At 36.1% G+C, this 21,038-nt stretch overlaps 1 protein-coding gene across 1 annotated transcript in view; it reads left to right on the forward strand.

The window, feature by feature from the left end:
- The window catches only part of ATF6 (activating transcription factor 6), a 239,568-nt gene that overhangs the window by 18,917 nt on the left and 199,613 nt on the right, over positions 1–21,038 (forward strand). The window contains exons 5-7 of the mRNA XM_020875014.2: positions 5,845–5,974; positions 6,582–6,785; positions 12,930–13,150. Of these exons, the coding sequence (XP_020730673.2) occupies positions 5,845–5,974; positions 6,582–6,785; positions 12,930–13,150 (555 nt within the window). The remainder of the gene's footprint in view (positions 1–5,844; positions 5,975–6,581; positions 6,786–12,929; positions 13,151–21,038) is intronic.

Below are 21,038 nucleotides of genomic sequence, written 5' to 3' on the forward strand. Positions count from 1 at the left end.
CTTGAGGGAGTTAGAAAGTTGTTAGCCTCTTTGATTTTGCCATCCTCCCCTTATGTTCTTGTCTTTATAATTTTGTTGTTTCATTTGTTTCATTGTGCTCTATCAGCATCCAGTATTTGTTTATTGAGCTTACTGTCTTTTCTCTGTGCTACACTCTTTCCTCCCTTTTAGGGTATATGTTCTTTGAGGACATGGTCTGTTTGTGTGACTCCTTAGCCATAAAACCTAGAATGGTCTCCTTAGTTCAGAAATGCCTAGTACTATCTTTTGAATGAATTAGTAAGGGTTTTTACAAAACCTTAAAAGTGCTTCCACTCTTCATCTGGGAAAAAACTGTTCAGGGCAGGAAAAGAAAATACCAAAGGACTCAGGCATTTTTTGGAATGGAGAAAGGAAAAAATATAAGAAGAAAAACTTAAAGTAGTGTTTCAGTATATTATATCTGATGTAAATTGAGGTATCTTCATTCTGGCTTGATTTACGTGTAGTCAGTTACTAAATCCTGATGATTTTATCCGCTTACTGTCTCTAGGATTCATCTTCTCCACCCTGCCAGACTATCATCACCTCTTCTGGTTTAAGGCAATAGAATTTTAACTGGTCTGCCTCCTAATTCCCCAGACCTTTCTTAGCAGAGGAATCTTCAAAGAGAAATCTTTAAAAATCACAGGTTTGATTGTGTCAGTTTTTTGCTTAAAACCTTCCTAACCATTACAAGGACAAAATTCAAATTGCTGGTATATTAGGCACTCCATGATCTGGCCCCTGCTTACCTTTCAGTCTTGTTTCTCACTATCCTTCCTATTCCTACCTTCTCACTCCTCTTAGCTTTAACTCCAAGAACTCCTATGTGCTCCAGTCTTTGAACAACTGCGCCAGGAGCTGTGTGAAAACCGCCGGTGAAAACGAGCAGTGAGACCTCTGCTTCTGTCATTTAAGGTTTTTGTGCATGCTCTTCCTTCCAGCTGAAATAGCCTTTTTTCCCCCTTCCCTTGGAAGAAGGTAGCATGTTACATCCCTGTTCTTCACTTTGTTTATTTAACTTAGTGGTGTATATCCTGGAGGTAACTACAGTTTCAGGTTATAGATTCTTTCCCATTCCTTTTTATGGCTTTATAGTGTTCTGTTGTATGGTTATATCATACTTCATTCAATGATTTCTGTATTGATGGACATAGGTGTTGTTTTCAGTCTTTTCTGAACTCAAACAATGTTGTAATAAATAACTATATACATAAGACACTTCATATTTTTGCCAGGATATCTTGGGGATATACTCCTAAAGAGAGACTGCTGAGATCAAGGTGATTTTTAATGTTACTGTTTATTGCCAAATTTCCCTCCAAGGGTTGTACAGTTGTGTATTCTGACCAGGCAGTATGTAAGAGGGCCAGTTTTCCCTTTATTGCTACACAGTGTTAGCATGTTTTATTTTCTATTCTTTTATTATAAGTATGGTTGGACATCTTTTGGTATATTTCATATGTATAATGCCTATTTGCATTTCTTTCTATGAACTGTCAAATTTTTGTCCACTTTTCTGTTGGATTGTATTGGTCTTTTTCTGTTCAATTTTTAAAGTATTTTATTACATACTAGAATTATTAGTGCTTAGGTTGTGAAATAAGTTACAAGTGTTTTCTTCCCTAATTTGTCACTTTCTTTACTCTTTATTTCTGGTGTTTACTTTCTCTAGGGATACTTTTCTCCATAGCCGAATGACCAATCTTTTGTTGCTTTTGTTGTTGTTGTTACTCAAAGGAGGATTGTAACTGCTCAGAAGTTATAATAATTTTATTTTTGTCTTCTTGCATGTGTGTATATATGTGTATATAGATAGATAGATGTATGTATATATAGATAGATAGATGTACGTGTATATAGATAGATAGACAGACAGAGAGAGAGAGTTTGGAAAAACCTCAAACTTACAGAAATGTTACAAGTACATTACAAAGAACTTTTTTACCCTGAATCATTTGAGAGTAAGTTGCCAACCTGATGCCTTGTCACCCCTAGATACTCCAGTGTCTACTTCCTACAAGTACGGATATGTCTTCTAGTCATAATACAGCTATTAAAATCAGGAAATAAATGTTTATACCTTACTGTCATCTGATCTTCAGCTCTCATTTAGATTGTGCCAGTTGTTCTAGAGATATCCTGTAGAGAGCAAAAGGAGCTAGTTTAGAATCATGCATTGCATTTGGTTGTCCTGTCTCTTTAATCTCCTTCAGTTGAAACAGTTCATTCTTCCTTGACTTTCATGACTTGCCACTTTTGGCAATTAAAGACTAGTTATTTTATAGAATGTCCTTTGGTTGGGTTTGTCTGATCTTTCTTCAGGGTGAGGTTTACTTCGTTCATTTGATTAAGGTGGTATCTTCCAGGCTATTCTACTGTGAAGTTGCCCATCTCCCTTTGCCATAAATAGGTATTTTATGAGAAGGTACTTTAATGTTCACTTGATGAAAGTGAAAGAGGAGAGTGAAAAAGTTGGCTTAAAGCTCAACATTCAGAAAACTAAGATCATGGCATCTGGTCCCATCCCTTCATGGGAAATAGATGGGGAAACAGTAGAAGCAGTGTCAGACTTTATTTTTCTGGGCTCCAAAATCACTGCAGATGGTGACTGCAGCCGTGAAATTAAAAGACGCTTACTCCTTGGAAGGAAAGTTATGACCAACCTAACCTAGACAGCATATTAAAAACAGAGACATTACTTTGCCAACAAAGGTCCATCTAGTCAAGGCTATGGTTTTTCCAGTGGTCATGTATGGATGTGAGAGTTGGACTGTGAAGAAAGCTGAGTGCCAAAAAATTGATGCTTTTGAACTGTGGTGTTGGAGAAGACTCGAGACTCCCTTGGACTGCAAGGAGCTCCAACCAGTGCATCCTAAAGCAGATCAGTCCTGGGTGTTCATTGGAAGGACTGATGCTGAAGCTGAAACTCCAGTACTTTGGCCACCTCATGCGAAGAGTTTACTCACTGGAAAAGACCCTGATGCTGGGAGGGATTAGGGGCAGGAGGAGAAGGGGACGACAGAGGATGAGATGGCTGGATGGCATCACCGACTCGATGGACATGAGTTTGAGTAAACTCCGGGAGTTGGTGATGGACAGGGAGGCCTGGCGTGCTGCGATTCATGGGGTCGCAATGAGTTGGACACAACTGAGCGACTGAACTGACTGACTGAACTGACTTTAAAACTATGTAAAAATATCCTGTTTCTCATCAGACTTTAAATTTATTCATTTCTTTGTTTCTATCAGTATGGACTCATGGTTTCCTAGTTTATGCAACAGATGATAACTCATTATTTTATTTATTCTGATTCTTACGTTGTCCTGGATTTTGCCAGTGCAGGTCCCTTCACACTGACTCCCGTGCTCTGGGCTTTGACACCCTCCTCAGGCTGATGCAGTGTGGATACAATTACTGCCTTACTCTGTCTGACTCCCTGGGCTTGGCTGCCTGCCCCTACTCCTGCCCCTTGGACTCTGACACTCCAGGCTGCCTCTCTGCCTCCGTGCTTGTCTTGCAGTGCCCCATCTAGTGGCTTCAGGATCAAATTATTCAGGAAGTAATAGTCTCTCAGTGACTTGTTAATATATATATTTCCTAAGGTTTTAGTTTTAATTTTCAAATCTTTAATCCATTTGGAGTTACCCTGGTTTATGATGTAGGATACAAATCCAAGTTTTTTGTTTTCCTAGATGACTATCAGAAGGGCTATTCCAGTACCATTTATTAAAGTTCATTTTTTTTCTCACTGATTTCAGTTTTGTGTATGTATTTTAAATATATGTAAACAGTAAGTTATATCAAATCTCTTTATTTCTTACTTTAAAAAATTATCACAGTGTTTTTAAGATCAATTCATATTGCTCTGTCTACATCAATTTGTTGAATGTAACTGCATAACACTTCACCTGCATCACAATGAACATGGTCAGAGATGTCCCCTTGTAGGCCTAAGAGTTGACCTTAATATGAAGTGTTAAGGACAAATCTAGTTTTAATTTTCACTGTATAAATGAACCAATTTTTCCAGTTGTATTGCTTTTGTAATCATCTTGTTAAAGAATATTATATGTTTTTTTGTTACTAAGGTTTTCTTTTTTGTGTCTCAGTTAAGCTTTATCATTTTCTTCATATAGATCTTGTACATTCTTTAGAAAATTAATTCCTAGGTATATTGTAATTGCTATTACTATTATGAATGAACTATTTTTATTATATTTTCTAAGTGATTATTAGTACATTTTTATGGTGAAAAATTTTTTTGTTGGTTCTTAAATGCATTCTAAGTAGACAGCATATCATCTTGCAAAACAAAGGCACTTCTGTCTCTTCTATTTTAATATTTGTTCCTTTTATTTTAGTTTCTGATATAACTATGTTTTCTAGAATTATAGAAAAAGCAATTATTTCTTTCTTGTCCCAACTTTAATGGCAGAGTATTAGTATTTTACCATTAAGTATGACTTTGGCTATCCAATTATGCCTAGCTTTTTTTTTTTTAAGTGTTAAATCATCCTTCCAGTTCTTATTTTCTAGGACTTGTGTGAAGAAGCTTTGCAGAGTTTTGTTAAATGCCTTTTAAGCATCTAAGGCCATAAAGATAGTCATTTCCTCCTATATTATCTCATACTGTTTTTTATTATCCTATACTCTGTATTATTATATATATTATATGCTCTGTATTATTCTATACTCTGTAAGGTTCATGCAGTCCTGCGTTTTGGCTGCGTGACAATAGGTGTTAGGGATGGATGAATGAAACAGCTCTCATCCTCACCAGCATGACTGAGAGTGACCATTTCTGCCATATGCGCTTTCAGGTTCTTTTAACTTTTTGTATCTGATGATTAAAAAAAAAAGATTTTCTTTTAAATTTGCCTTTGGCTACCATTTGCATTTCCTTTTCAGTGAAATGATGACTCCTGTCCTTCATTCATTTTAGGCAAATATTTTCTCTTAATATATATCTTTTAACTTTGTTTATGGCCTATTTTTTATTATAAAATAATTATTGTTCAAACCTGTTTTTTCTTCCTTTTTGGCTTCTGGATTTTCTTTGACTTAAGGGGGCCTACATCCTAAGAGCAAACAAGTATTCTTTTAACTCTTCTTTCAGTGATCTTGTATATTCTTTTGAAGATGATATGATGTATGTATGTATAGGTATATGCCTATTTATTATATAACATCTTTCTCTCTTGGAATTGAAATGCTACTTTATGCTATGTTTCTTTATTTTAGCAAAATGAGACAGATCCACTGAATATTGAATTTTGGAAAATATTAATATTTGTATATCTCTACATTATTAATTTACCCATTAAATAGAATAGCCCTGTTCCTTTCAGGATTTTTCTTTCAAACATTAGGGACAAAGGTAGTGTTAATAAATAGAAAAGGATGAAAATAGTAAGAATTATTTGCTTCTAAAATTCCTATAAATCTGAATAAGAGATGGTGGGGAAAAGATATTAGCATTTTAACTGTAATTCTGTAATGATGCTAAATGTTTGTATGGCTAGGAATCAAATAAAATATAAAGTTTGTGGTAGAAAATGTAGAAGCAGATCGAATCAGTGATTGTATCTTTAGTGTAAGAGGGTTTAGTAGACATACTTCATTTTTAGTTTTTTTTACTTTAGTAATGATGGATAATGTTGATTTATCCATCGTCTCTTAGTGCTTACTGCATAGATATAGTTGTAATATATCACACCTTTGACTTGAAATTGTCTTGAAGTGTTTCTCTTTCTAAGCCATTTTCTACTCAAAGATAATATTCTTCTGCATGAATTTATTTGTGTTTTATTTTACTGCAGGAGGAGTTGGATTTGTCTTCTACTTCTCAGATGTCTCCTCTTTCCTTATATGGTGAAAGCTCTAATAACCCCTCCTCAGCAGAGCCACTGAAGGAAGACAAGCCCATCATTGGTCCTAAGAGCAAAACTGGTATTACTCTGTCTCCTAACTTCTGTTATTTCTATTGTAGACTGAAAGTAAGCTCCATATCTTAGAAGAAAATGTTGGATTAAGTGTATGTTTATTAAGCTAGCTTGCTGTTTTTAAATTAGTGGACCTACATCCTTTGTTGTGAACGTTAATATGAAGAGGAAAGGGAAAAAATGATCTTCTTTGGTTGTCTCTGTCTTTATAGGTGAATGATGCTCTAAAATAGATTTAGAGCCCCATCATCTTCAGGAGAAATTTCAAAGTTTCACCTAAAGAAGTTGAATGTGAGGCCCATTTGGCTGTGACATTTGTTAACCTCATTTACCTCAATGCTCTATTCAGTGATTTTAGCTGTTTTTCTTTGGTGGTTCCCGTGTCCCCTTCGCAAAGCTGTAGCTTGGTCAGAAAGGAAGACCTGATTGAGGACTCTTCTTCAGTCCACTAAGATAAAATTCTGTTCTTCAGTGCATTAAGCTATGCTTAAACTTCAGTTAAGGGTAGTCAGAGGTCAAGATGATGTGTAGAGAAAGGTGTATAATAGAATCTGCTTTCTAGGATTTGCTTAATTGCACTTAAATTATTTGTGGTTTGTTTGGTTTTTCTCCAGAAAATGGACTGACTCCAAAGAAAAAAATTCAAATAAATTCGAAACCTTCAATTCAACCCAAGCCTTTATTACTTCCAGCAGCACCCAAGACTCAAACAAACCCCAGCGTTCCAGCAAAAACCATCATTATTCAGACACTACCAACACTTATGCCTTTGGCAAAGCAGCAACCAATTATCAGTATACATCCTGCACCCACTAAAGGTACCTGAATGGAATTTGATGCTCTGTATGTTTAGTTGGAGGACACTGAGGCATGTGTCATATGATTTGTTTTAATTCAGGTTATAATTTCTGAGCACATGCTGGGTGTGTGTGTCAAGAATTGTCCTTGGCTCTGAGGAGGTTATGGAGATGATTAGTATGTGGTTCCTGTCCTAACAAGGGAGGTAGCTATCCAGATCAATTATATCTGATACTTCTTTTTTCTCACAGTTTTAGTGAAAACACCAGTCTCTAAGGCTGGTGATTTTGTAGCAAAGAAGAAAATCTGGGAAACTTTCTTGATGCTATTGTATTTTGAGATTTTTGTGTCTATGAATTTTTTTTTTTCTAAGGAGAGGTTAGTGTTTAAAATACGATGGTCCATTTCAGGTCTAATAGGTGTGTTTTGACAATAGAATCAGACTCTTAAATCTCCGAGGAGTGGGAAGCATTGTTTAATAAACATGAGCTTGTAACAGGGCATTAAATACCTGAATCTCTGACTTCAAGCCATTAAGAATATGTGTTTCTACATTTCGCCCACTAGATGGCCTCGTGTAATTGATTCTATAAGAAGTTGAGGTCTGTATTGAAAAAAATTCAAGTCTGAGGATTTGGTACTTTTCACTTATAGGAATGTGTATATATTTGCCACATATATAACCAACCTAGACAGCATATTAAAAAGCAGAGACATTACTTTGCCAAAAAGGTCTATCTAGTCAAAGCTATGGTTTTTCCAGTAGTCATGTATAGATGTGAGAGTTGGACTATAAAGAAAGCTGAGTGCGAAAGAATTGATGGTTTTAAACTGTGGTGTTGGAGAAGATTCTTGAGAGTCCCTTCCCTTGGACTGCAAGGAGAACCACAGTCCATCCTAAAGGAAATCAGTCCTGAATATTCATTGGAAGGACTGATGCTGAAGCTGAAGTTCCAATACTTTGGCCACCTGATGAGAAGAACTGACTCATTGGAAAAGACCCTGATGCTGGGAAAGATTGAAGGCAGGAGAAGAAGGGGATGACAGAGGATGAGATAGTTGGATGGTATTACTGACTCGATGAACATGAGTTTGAGCAAGCTCTGGGAGTTGGTGATGGACAGGGAGGCCTGGCGTGCTGCAGTCCATGGGGTCTCAAAGAGTCGGACATGACTGAGTGACTGACCTGACTGAACATACAGGACTCATTTGCACACAGAGCTCTCTTGGGAAGATTATTCATCATTGTACCTATACTGTTGTGTGTATATATGACTGAAGCGAAACTTGTGCAGCAGTGTTTCCTTGGGTTTACCTTATTGGCACCAAGTAAGACTAGGTATCAATGGGATATGGGTTATAAATAAATACCAGTGTTATACAGTTGTACAGTCTATAACTGTATTTTCAGTTATAGATTTTTAGCTCATTGCTTTGAAGCATGGTTTTAATGAGGGCAAGGCCATGAATTTGATTTCCAGGTCCTCTGTTAACTTTGCTCTGTTCCATGGTCATAGAGAGTATGACATTGATACTCTGTTTTTATCAATATGGCATTGATAAAAAGATCTAGGTGAGAGACTGGATGGATCCGTGAAAATCCACCAATCCCTTCCAGAAAACCCCAACCAAACAAACCTGAAATACCTGTTCTCTGAGGACAGGGTCAAAATACGGCCTTTTTCATATGAAAAACAGCAGTCCTGTCTAATGGGTATTCTTGTGACCTGTGAATGGATATCATGAACTCCTTGAAATAAAATGCAAGATTAGTGTATATTATTTGTGGATTTTTCTAGGGATAGTCTCTGAAACTTTCATCAGGATCTCAAAAGTGTACATCGTCCCAAAGGCTAACAATTTAAATGTGTGAAGAACTTTATATAGTTTCCATAATCTATTAAAACACATGTATAAAAGTAAAAGTTTGACATTAATATAATCAGTATGTAAAGCAAGAGGTGTTCCTAAGAATTTGCTCTTAGTAGACCACTGGCTGTGTTTGAATGATAGATCTTACCTATAGCGAGAAGAGCCACTTCTCTGAGCAGTTTATCAGTTTCAGAGGCCTGAAGCATACACTATTCAGAACTTCAGTGCTTTCCCATTATCTGAAAACAGTATTTTTTTTGGGGGAACATATGCTAATATAGGCCTCGTTACTATTTTTATAGTGTAATCTGCAGAAGTAATCTGGTAATAACATAACATTTAAATGTATGACTTCCAGTCTTCCATTTATTTGATAATGGGGAGAGAAGAAGAGAAATATAGGGAAGGCATTTTACAGTTAATTGATATAAGTATCAGAAGTAAATATTTGCTATTAAAAAAGTAATTTCTTTTTTTGGCTATACTGTGTGGCATGCGAGATCTTTGCTCCCCACTCAGGGATCAAACCCTTGCTCCCTGCATTGGAAGTGCAGAGTCTTAACCACTGGACTACCAGGCAAGTCCTGCAAAAAAAGAAGTAATTCTTACAGGATTAAGTTCAAATTCTCTGGCTTGGAATGTGAAACCCATCATGGTTTGTCTCCAGTTTAGTTTTCTAACTTTACCTTATAATAATAACTCTCCTTTCTATAAATCTTTGGTTCAACTAATTTGGCTATTGTTCATTAAATTTTCTTGTTTTTCCTAGTTCCTTGACATGCTGTTCAGTCTGCCTTAAATAACTTCTGCCTACTTCCACATCTGTGTCCTGTACATTGATTAAGATTCTTATGACAGTGTAGGTGAGAGATATTGAAACCTGGAATATCAGTCAGTGAAGATCCAGGATAGACAGTGGAGATGTTAGAAAGTGTAGAATCACAGGGGTTGACAGTCAGGTGATGGGAATGGAAGATGGAAGAAAGGAAAGTATCCTCTCTTGGACTTTTTGGGTAGATAGTGGTTCACATCATTGAAATGGAGGATAGAGGTAAAATAACTTGTCCCACGTTGTTCTATGAATAGAGGCACAGTCAGAACTTGAGCCCAGATGGTCTGGCTTAGAGTCTATGTAACTAATCACTATGCTCTATTGACTGTAAAAGAATGCAGACAAGTGGTCCTTGATCTCAAGAATTGACTAATTGGAAAATTATATTAATAGTTAAATAACAGTAACTATGAGAACTAATGAATAAATTATACATGAAATACCCTTATGAAAGTTATTATACATAAAAGATGAAGTGCCAGATACCATTCTAAGTGCTTAACTATGTTATTTAATCCTTACATTAACTTTGTGAGGATAGATGCTATTATTATCATCTTCATTTTATAGATGAGAAAATTAATACACAGAGTCAGTCAGTCACACAGCCATACTATTTCAGACAAAGAAGACATTCAATAAATGTTTGATACAAAGTTTTAAAATCTTTGAAGATAATTGAAAAGGGAGACACTGACTGTCACAATCAGTGAGTCATCCGGCAAAAGTATCCAGCATTGAAACCAGCCGTGGTCCATGAAAGGGGATTTATGTGTGATGCCAAAGAGGATTTTGAGCATGCTGAAATGGATAAACAGTGTTTTGGTATGCCCTTTTTAACTGTTTCCACATGAGGAACAGTAGTAACTTATGTTCAGCTGCTAACTATTTAAGTCCTGAAACAGTTCTTTGCCTTGCGTTTTGTGATCTGGTGAGCATCAAGCATGTCAGATTTAGCAAGCCACCATGAACACACTGTAATAGAAATTTAGTTGCTTCTCCCCATTTTGTCTTGAACCCAAACATGCCAAGACTATTTAGAGGATCTTTGATTTAGATATTAAATAATTTGAGGTTAGTTGGGCACTGTGGGATGAAAGGGCTTGATGAGCATTTTTTTAAAACAAGAGGCATCAATGGCCTGGAAGGACTTGGAGCCACATTTGGTATGCAGACCTTGCCTTGATATTGGTTCATCTCCCTTTCTCCATGCTATAGTTCTCCTAGCAAGGAGATGAACACTACAGACTTGGATTATTTTTTGAATCAATTTTAAGAAATATTACAAAGCCATCTGCATGTGTTATCTGCCAATGCTTTAAATCTGTAACTGGAGCTAAAAGTAGGATTGTTGTTTTGAAATGATTTCACTGTTTATGTTTACCACTTTCTCTGATCTTTGGAGTAATCCCCTAAATTCACTGAGCATTGTAGTTTTGAGGGGTCTTTTTATCATAATTTTTAAACTCAGAAGATGTGGAACATTGCTTCTGATAATGCTCTTTTCAAAGTATTCTTTTAAATCAGTGGTTCTCAACCTGTAGACTGTGGATTCTGGGATATGGGTGGTCAGAGTGGCAATAGCTTTTGGCTTTTCTGTAGGGCATCTGCAAATCCATATTTTCTGTTGACTGAATAAATAATTTGTTTCATATATCTTTGCACTGATTTTTAAATTTTGTGGTTATACTTATGATAATAAATTCCAGATTCATTTCAAATCACTACTAAATTCTTACTAAACTTTTCTCATCACATATTTTCTCAATTTACAGAAACTGAAAGGACAACTATGATCATCTTGGGTGACCATGATATTTTTGATATTAAAGAAGGGTCCTTAAATTCAGGGTGGGAACCTTTGGTCTGAGTTTTACATTCTTGACATACATGAGTATGTCTTTCATAGTACCAATTAACTGTAATAGATCAGTAAGTGTTATTTAAAAAACCTAACATTTGGTGATATGCTATTTATTATTATTATTTTTGGTTTTGCAATGTTGCTTGCGGGATCTTAGGTCTCTGACCAGGGACTGAACCTATGTCCTTGGAAGTGGAAGTACAGAGTCCTAACCACTGAACCACCAGGGAATTCTCTATTAATTATTTTTATTTGAATATTTGGCTAGAGCAAATTTATATCTGCTTATAAGTTATTTCTATATTTTATATGTTTTTATTTCATAAAGTAAATTATTCCAAGGAAAAATTAGAAGATAAGGATACTTAATGATCATTTATACTAAATTGTGTATATGATAAATCTGTGAAATTACTTTTAGGTCTTTCTTACTAATTTACTTACTTTTTAGGGATTAAATACTATTGATTCTAGTATGCTTTTCAAGGCCTTTTGAGACAGAAAGACTGATTTTATATAAGTGATTTTTTTTTAAGCTAAGACATGTTCATAACAAACAGCTGTTTGAAGCATTATTTTGATTTTTGGTTTTCCTTGATCCTTTGAAATACTGAGCTGAATTTTACATGGGTCATGTTACACTGTCTGAAAGCTTGGTATTTTTTTTCCTTTAAGAAGAGTGTAAATATACAATGGGAAATTTTAGTTGCCAGTTACTTTAGTACCTTTATTTTGCTGGATAGGCTCAGGCAGCTGTGGATGTTAGGTGAGGCTTTCAACACCTTATAAAATTGGCCAGATCTGAAAGCAAACACTCAGCAGACAAGTAAAAGTTTTATTAGACCAGTGTTGGGAGTTGTATGAGCCTTCTTTAGGTTATGATACTAATTCTAAGATTAGCATAATTTTAAAATAAGGTTAAATGTGAAGATTAAGAAAAGACTTGTTAAAAAAAAAGACTATTTTGTAGACTATTTTGGTGGATAGGGGAGTCAACATTATCTGCAGGTTATGTTAAATTACAGATCTATGTTTCCCGTGTTACCTAAGAATTTATCTCAAGTGGTTTTAACATTTTTGATATTTGTAGACTCAGGTTCTTTCAAGTATTGACTTACTGAATCTCTGTCATTTATTTTTGGTGTTGTTTGTATTTCTCAATCCCGTTAACTTAAAATATATGATTCTGTGCTCAGTATAAAAGGTTTGTTCTTTGTAATATGATAAATACTTCTAGCTCTCAAAAGTTTCAGAGGTTAATATTTAGGGAAATCTATGTATAACTTAGTGGATTTAGTATTTGTTAGTTGAAAAAAGTGTGGAAATATATCATTAATCATAACTTCAAAGAGAATGAATTTAAAATGTGTTTTAAATTAAAATGAATTTTAATGAATTTTAAATTCATTTAAAAACACAACAGGGAAAGTCAGCAAGAATGTGTGCTATTCTTGATTGTGGTTTAATTGGTGGTTTCAAATCGTTTCATGTGGTTTTACCTATTGTACCTGCAGAAGAGACCTAAATGCTAAACAGCTTGCCCCTGCCACAGCAGTTACGCGCCCTCTGATTCCTTTTCTTTTTTCTCTACTGCAGGTCAGGCCGTGGTGCTCTCTCAGCCTGCCGTGGTTCAGCTCCAGGCACCTGGAGTTCTGCCCTCTCCTCAACCAGTCCTTGCTGTTGCTGGGGGAACCACGCAGCTACCTAATCATGTGGTGAATGTGGTGCCCGCCCCTGTGGCAAACAGCCCAGCAAATGGGAAACTTTCTGTGACTAAACCTGTCCTACAAAGTACGATGAAAAGTGCAGGTTCCGATGTAAGTTTTGAAGTTGAGTGCTTTTTTTAAATGCCTGATTTTAAAAATGAGAACAAAAAAGAACACTATTTTTGTTTTTTAAATTTTGTTGTATTGTGTTAACTGTGCTAAAATTGCACATCCAGTCTCTTGTGGAAAATAAGGGTAAGGCTTATGTTGTTAGAATCTAAGTGTAAAGGTTTTAAAAAGTCCAAAGTGGTTTGACTAAGAGAGGTATCCATACCTTCCTCTTTAATTCCTTTTTTTGAACCTTTTCATCGCAATACTTCAGACTGTCCCCCCCAACTCAATCATACACTAGTATTTTACAGGATTCTTTCATGTTTCCTGATTGAAATGTTTTTGGCAATGCCTCAGATAAGTCTGCAGACTTCTTTTTGGTCAGAGTTTATATTTAGCTTCTTTCTTAACTTACTGAAGAGTTTTCACCACTGCATAGCAGTGACTTGCCACTGTTAGGAATTCTGTTTCTTAATGATTATTTAGTTTTTTCCCATCTTTGCAAACCTTCAGATTTTCTGTTATAGGGACTTTTGTAATTTATAAATCACAGAAAGTTTCCTAAGATCTGTCACAGCCTAAAACCAGTTATAGTACTTGCCAGCTAACTCTTGCTTTCTTTAAAAGTGATACAAAATATCTTATGTTATGTGTTAAACAGTAATTGAACATTTTGGGGCTGAAGTTCAGTGAAAGTTAAAATCAAGTAATTAGTCTGAAAGTGGATTCTCTAAAATCATGACTGGGAAAGCAAAGCAAACCCTAAATCTTTCTTTTAAATAAAAGTGGATATTACCTTTTCTTTAGGTATTGCAAAGTATTTTTAAAACCCTGTGAGTTACGTAACATTGTATATCATACTATTGACAGATCTGTCTACTAGAATTTATTAACTGGCAATTCAGTAGCCATTTCGTTGTAGAATCACTCTACTGTTGCATAAACACAGCCAAGTAATCTCCATCAGCAATATTGTAAAGACCCATAACAAAAGAATATTATCTACTGGAGTAGAACATTGAAATGCTACAGTAATTCCCACAGTTCATATAGGTATTGAAAACAGTGTGTGCCAATACATGAAGGAGGAACAGTAGTGTTATGTGAGCATAAACATGGTACAGGATTGAGCTTGACTGTTATGTTAGTTTGAGTACTGGAAAAGGTAAGCACACAGTTCTGTGGCATAATACACACTAATGCCTAGTATGTGTTTCAGGTGAAGATGAAATGATGTGAAGCTGAGATTTGCTTTATTTTTATTATTTTTTTAAATTTAAATTATTTATTTTACTTTACAACATTGTATTGGTTTTGCCATACATTGACTTGAATCCGCCATGGGTGTACATGTGTTCTCCATCCTGAGCCTCCCTCCCCATCCCATCCCTCTGGGTCATCCCAGTGCACCAGCCCCGAGCATCCTGTATCATGCGTCAAACCTGGACTGGCGATTTGTTTCACATATGATAAATTACATGTTTTAATGCCATTCTCCCAAATCATCCCACCCTTGCCCTCTCCCACAGAGTCCAAAAGACTGTTCAATACATCTGTGTCTCTCTTGCTGTCTCTCATACAGGGTTATTGTTACCATCTTTCTAAATTCCATATATATGCGTTAGTATACTGTATTGGTGTTTTTCTTTCTGGCTTACTTCACTCTGTATAATAGGCTCCAGTTTCATCCACCTCATTAGAACTGATTCAAATGTATTCTTTTTAATGGCTGAATAATGTTCCATTGTGTATATGTACCACCGCTTTCTTATCCATTTGTCTGCTGATGGACATCTAGGTTGCTTCCATGTACTGGCTATTATAAACAGTGCTGCGATGAACATTGGGGTACACGTGTCTCTTTCAATTCTGGTTTCCTCATTGTGTATGCCCAGCAGTGGGATTGCTGGGTCATATGGCAGTTCTATTTCCAGTTTTTTAAGGACTCTCCACACTGTTCTACATAGTGGCTGTACTAGTTTGCATGCCCACCAACAGTGTAAGAGGGATCCCTTTTCTCCGCACCCTCTCCAGCATTTATTGCTTGTAGACTTTTGGATAGCAGCCATCCTGACTGGCATGTAATGGTACCTCATTGTGGTTTTGATTTGCATTTCTCTGATAATGAGTGATGTTGAGCATCTTTTCATGTGTTGTTAGCCATCTGTATGTCTTCTTTGAAGAAATGTCTGTTTAGTTCTTTGGCCCACTTTTTGACTGGGTCATTTATTTTTCTGGAATTGAGCTGCAGGATTTGCATGTATATTTTTGGGATTAATCCTTTGTCTGTTGCTTCATTTGCTATTATTTTCTCCTGTTCTGAAGGTTGTCTTTTCATCTTGCTTATAGTTTCCCTTGTTGTGCAGAAGCTTTTAATTTTAATTAGGTCCCATTTGTTTATTTTTGCTTTTATTTGCAATATTCTGGGAGGTGGGTCATAGAGGATCCTTCTGTGGTTTATGTCAGAGTGTTTTGTCTATGTTTTCCTCTAGGAGTTTTATAGTTTCTGGTCTTACATTTAGATCTTTAATCCATTTTGAGTTTATTTTTGTGTATGGTGTTAGAAAGTGTTCTAGTCTCATTCTTTACAAGTAGTTGACCAGTTTTCCCAGCACCACTTGTTAAAGAGATTGTCTTTTCTCCATTGTATATTCTTGCCTCCTTTGTCAAAGACAAGGTGTCCATAGGTGTGTGGATTTATCTCTGGGCTTTCTATTTTGTTCCATTGATCTATATTTCTATCTTTGTGCCAGTACCATACTGTCTTGATGACTGTGGCTTTGTAGTATAGTCTGAAGTCAGGCAGGTTGATTCCTCCAGTTCCATTCTTCTTTCTCAAGATTGCTTTGGCTATTGGAGGTTTTTTGTATTTCCATACAAATTTTGAAATTATTTGTTCTAGTTCTGTGAAAAATACCATTGGTAGCTTGATAGGGATTGCATTGAATCTATAGATTGCTTTGGGTAGTATACTCATTTTCACTATATTGATTCTTCCAATCCATGAACATGGTATATTTCTCCATCTATTTGTGTCCTCTTTGATTTCTTTCATCAGTGTTTTATAGTTTTCTATATACAGGTCTTTTTTTCCTTTAGGTAGATTTATTCCTAAGTATTTTATTCTTTTTGTCGCAATGGTGAATGGAATTGTTTCCATAATGAAATTTGCTTTAAAATACTCTATGTGGAGGTGATGAGCACAGAACAGAGGAAGCATGATCAGCAAAAAAATGTTGGTACTCATTGAGGGTGGGTGTGTAGTCTTTCTTTTCTTTTGGTATTTGAGAAGTTATCTACAATAAGTAAATGAACAATGATAACAAAAATCTAAGAATATTTCATGATATTTTTAACTAAAAAATCATACATCCAACTTTTCAATTAAAAAGTTTTTCACAGGAGAATGATGTTCACAGAGAAATTCTATTTCATTTCTGGTGATTGGTCTGTTCAAATTATGTTTCTTCTTGACTAAGTTTTGGGAGGCTGTGTGTTTCTAGAAACCCGTGTGTTTCTAGGTTGTCCAGTTTGTTGGCATATAACTGTTCATAGTATCCTTTTGTGATTTTTTTGTGTGTTTCTCTGGTATCAGTTGTTATTTTTCCTCTTTGATTTCTTATTTTGTTTATCTGGATTCTTTTTGTTTTCTTCTAGGTGAGTGTGGCTAGAGGCTTGTTGATTTTATCTTTTCAGAAGACCAGCTCTTGTTTTATTGATCTTTTCTGTTGTTTTTGGATCTTTGTTTTATTTATTTCCTCTCTGATTTTATTATTTCCTGCATTTTGATGACTTTGGGTTTTGTCTGTTCTTTTTTTCCTAATTCTTTTAGGTGTCAGGTTAGGTTATTTGAGATTTTTCTTGTTTCTTGAGGAAAGCCTATATGATTATGAACTTCCCTTTTAGAACTGTTTTTGCTACATCCCCTAGATTTTAGAAAGCTGTGTTTTCATTGTCACTTGTCTTGAGGTATTTTCTGATTTCCTCTTTGGTTTCACTGTTGACCCATTGTTTGTTTAGCAGCTTGTTGTTTAGTCTCCATGTGTTCACTCTTCTCCCATTTTTCTTACTGTGGTTGATTTCTAGTTTCATACTGTTGTGATCAGAAAAGATGCTTAAAATAATTTCTATTCTGAACAAGGATTTTGAAAATGATTGCTTAAAATTTTCTTTTAATACTTTTTAAGTTGTGAATTTGAATATTTTTTCTGTAATACTCAAATAAAACTTGCAATAGAAAATATTCAAAGTTGTCTATAGGTAATGTTTAGGCATTAAAAATATGTATTTTGAAATATTTTAGACATGAAAAAGGTAATGGCTAATTAGAAATTTTAAAAATATTGATGTATATGACATCTATATATTTTTTGATTACCAATCATACCTCACTGAGTACCAACATAATCATGTTTCCTCTGTTCTGTGCTCATCACCTCCACACAGAGTATTTTAAAGCAAATCTCAGCTTCACATCATTTCATCTCCAATTGAAACACATACTATGCATTAGTGTCTATCATGCCATAGCACTGTGTGCTTTCCTTTTTTAGTGCTCAGAATGAATGAACATAATAGTCAGGCTTTAATCCTGTGCTGTGTATCTGTTTTCATATAACACCGCTGTTCCTCCTCCATGTCTTGGCACACAATGTTTTCAGTGTAAAAATCTTAACATGTTTTAGTCTACATTCCTAGAATTATAACATTCAATCATGGGATCGTCCAGAGGAACATAGCTAGGATGGGGAGACGGTCTAGAAACCATGTCATGGGGAGAAGAATGGTTTAAGCGTTGGTATGATTCAGTCTGCTGAAGAAAAGAAGGCTGAAAGTAGAGCCATCTTCTAGAAAATGAAGGTTGTCATGTGGAAAATAGGATAACTGTTCTGGGTTATTCCAGAGGACTCATCTAGCACAGGTGCAGGTAAGTTATAGAAAGTGAAAGTCAAACTCGCTCAGTCATGTCTGACTATTTATGATCCCATGGATGTACACTCCATGAAATTCTCCAGGCCAGAATACTGGAGTGAGTAGCCAGCTGTTCCCTTAGCTTCCCAACCCAGGGATCAAACCCAGGTCTCCCACATTGCAAGCGGATTCTTTACCAGCTGAGCCACCAAGGAAGCCAAAGAATACTGGAGTGGGTAGCCTATCCCTTCTTCAGTGAATCTTCCCGACCCAGGAATCAAAGTGGGGTCTCCTGCGTTGCAGGCTGATCCTTTACCAGCTGAGGAAGCCCAAGTTATAGAAAAATTTTTTCTAAGAGTCTTTGATGCAGTAATTCTATTTAATAACAAGAAGAGATCATTGTTTTTCTTCTAGGCTTAATATCTGAATAATGAGCATCTTAATGTTGGCAGTCATCATTGTATGTCACTGACACACATTCTGTAATCTTTATAAACATCTCAATTAATTATTTGTTGGTATATTAGCCAGACATCCTTTAGAAGTTCTTTGATGTGAAAGACTATGTCTGTTTTGGTTTTAAACTCTTTGAGTGCTTTGTAAATTTGGTTGAAAAATGCAGTCAGCGTTGAAGAACTGGGGGATGTGTGAGATGAGAAAGTATAGAACCAACAAGCATTAGCTTTTTTTTTTCCTAAGCAGTAATTATTGACTAGCATTCTTATTATTTTTCAAAATTCTGAGTTGACAGTGTTATACAAGAAAGATTCAAGTACTGTATGTCTGGTGCAAGAGACGTAAAGACAATTAGAATACATTTTCTAATCAACCTGCATTGAGATTTTTGTGCTTGTTTTTCCATCAGGGAGTAAGCCAAGCCTTTTCAGTATGAGTTTTCTGTTAGAGGTTTTAACTTAATGTTTATTTCAAGTAAAGACACATCAGTCTGTCCTCTATCAGCTGGCCAAGCCATTCAGGAACCCAGGATAAATCTGTTCCAGAAGGAGCTGCAGAAAACTTTGATCTGCTCACATATGTAGTCTCCTGTGACCTCAACAGTGTGTGTGTTTGTTAGACTCAAGTCCTATTAAATTAGGGTAAATTTGAGTTAGTATAACCCCGATTCAAAATGGCCAAAATGAAAACTTTTTCAGTAAGTGTTTTTTTTGTGTGTTTTTAAACCACAGAATGTGGTGGAAAAGTTGTAATTCGGTACCAAAAAAAAGTGTATCAGTTTTTTGTGGCTTTGTATTGCTGACATGGCTTCTTTTTTTTCTACCTTTTTTGTTCTTTTCGTTTGGCTGGTTTCACTCTCCAGAGGTCTGCTTCTGCCATAAAGTAGCATTTTTAGCATACCATATTCTGCAAACTACATTAAGTGCCACATTTTCTGTTATGAAACAGTTTGCCTGGTTCAAATTATAATCTCACCCTTCCTGCCTTTTGCTGGTAAATCTGTTCTGTTTAACTCTTGGAAACCTCACCTAAGTCTTCAAGAAATATGGTTGGTTTTTGGCTCAGATCCTGATGGAAAAAATGAACATGGTCTCTCATTTCAGTGTAGAAATTCTCTTAAGCAGTTTCTTAGTAAATGGTAATCTTGGAACTACAAAGATGCCTTCATGGGAGAACATGCTTATCTTTCTTTAAAGTGCTATTGAATGTTGCCAAACATCAAACCAAGGGCTTGGAAACAGCAATCTGTTTAAATCTGCATTGAATACTTCCACTTACCCATTATAATTCCATAAAGTTCACAAGACATTATGGGCCTAGTTTTAAGACTGTGGAGCTACAACATTGTTTTGGTTACTGGGACAACAGAGCAGGAAAAAAAGGGTGGTGAAATTCTATTCTAAATATCGCAAGTGGGTCAAGGTGGAGCAAAAACCCTTAATAGAAATCAGTTGGTGGAAACAATGGAAAGAAAGTGATCAGAAACAAGTTCAGAACTTGAAATAACATCAGATGGGAGACTGATGAAGGGGTACAGGCTATACTGACAGAAGGCCGCAGGTCTTCCTCTCAGTCCATTCACTCCTCTGAGCATCTTCCAAGCCCCTTATTACTTCGGACCCCCTGTCTCGCTCTTTACTTAGTGACCTTGACTCCTTCCGTCCCCGTCCCTTCCCCTTGGGAGTGCCTGTCCTGGGTCACCAGCGCCATTGTGAGGAGGTGGGTGCTGGGGCATCCCTTTCCTGTGGCCTTGGGTATTAGAGTGGTGTGGAGGAATTCCCCTGGCATCCGTACCAAATTGAAACTTTGTGTTTCTTTCCTGTGGGGGCAAGTGTTACATAGTTAAGTTCAAGAATTCTGGTATTGTTAGTATTGTCAGCATGGGGTTAATGTGATGCTGGCCCAGATGATGCTGTACGCCCAGTGTTCCTTTATTGCAGTGGTGGAATGCTGAAGTTGGGAATTGACTACATTTACAGCAAGCAGTAAGCAAGCCTCCTCGTTGTCCAGAGGGAGATGTTACCTCATCTCTCAAGGTCAACCCTGAGAAATGGCCTGGATAAAGAGTGGTCAGGGCTTTGTATTCTTGTCATACCCAGGAGGATGTGCAGTAGCAGGATTCACAGGGTACCTCCTAAAGGAGTAGCTTCCAAGAAAAGTATGAATCTAAAACAATCTGTTTACAATGCAAAGCAGTGCAGACAAACTGTTAGAAAGATGGAGAGTGTCTGTGTTCTATTTCAGGAAAAAAAAAAAAGTGCAACTACTGAACATTTAAGATGCTTATTTTGTCTGTAAACCCACAAATAGATACTCTGTTAGATCAAAGTGTGAGCTGAATAACCTTGAATTGTGTGACTACCTTAGATATAAGAAGATAAATTGTGAATAAATAATGAACTTTTTAGTAACTAAATTCTTAAGCAACAGAGACATTGAGATCATGATATTTCTTTAGGCTATAAAGTAGAGGAATCCATCAGAACAAATTCAACAGGAAGATTAAGAGATCTGAAAAACT

The sequence above is a fragment of the Odocoileus virginianus genome, chromosome 5, assembly GCF_023699985.2.
Source record: "Odocoileus virginianus isolate 20LAN1187 ecotype Illinois chromosome 5, Ovbor_1.2, whole genome shotgun sequence".
NCBI lineage: Eukaryota > Metazoa > Chordata > Mammalia > Artiodactyla > Cervidae > Odocoileus > Odocoileus virginianus.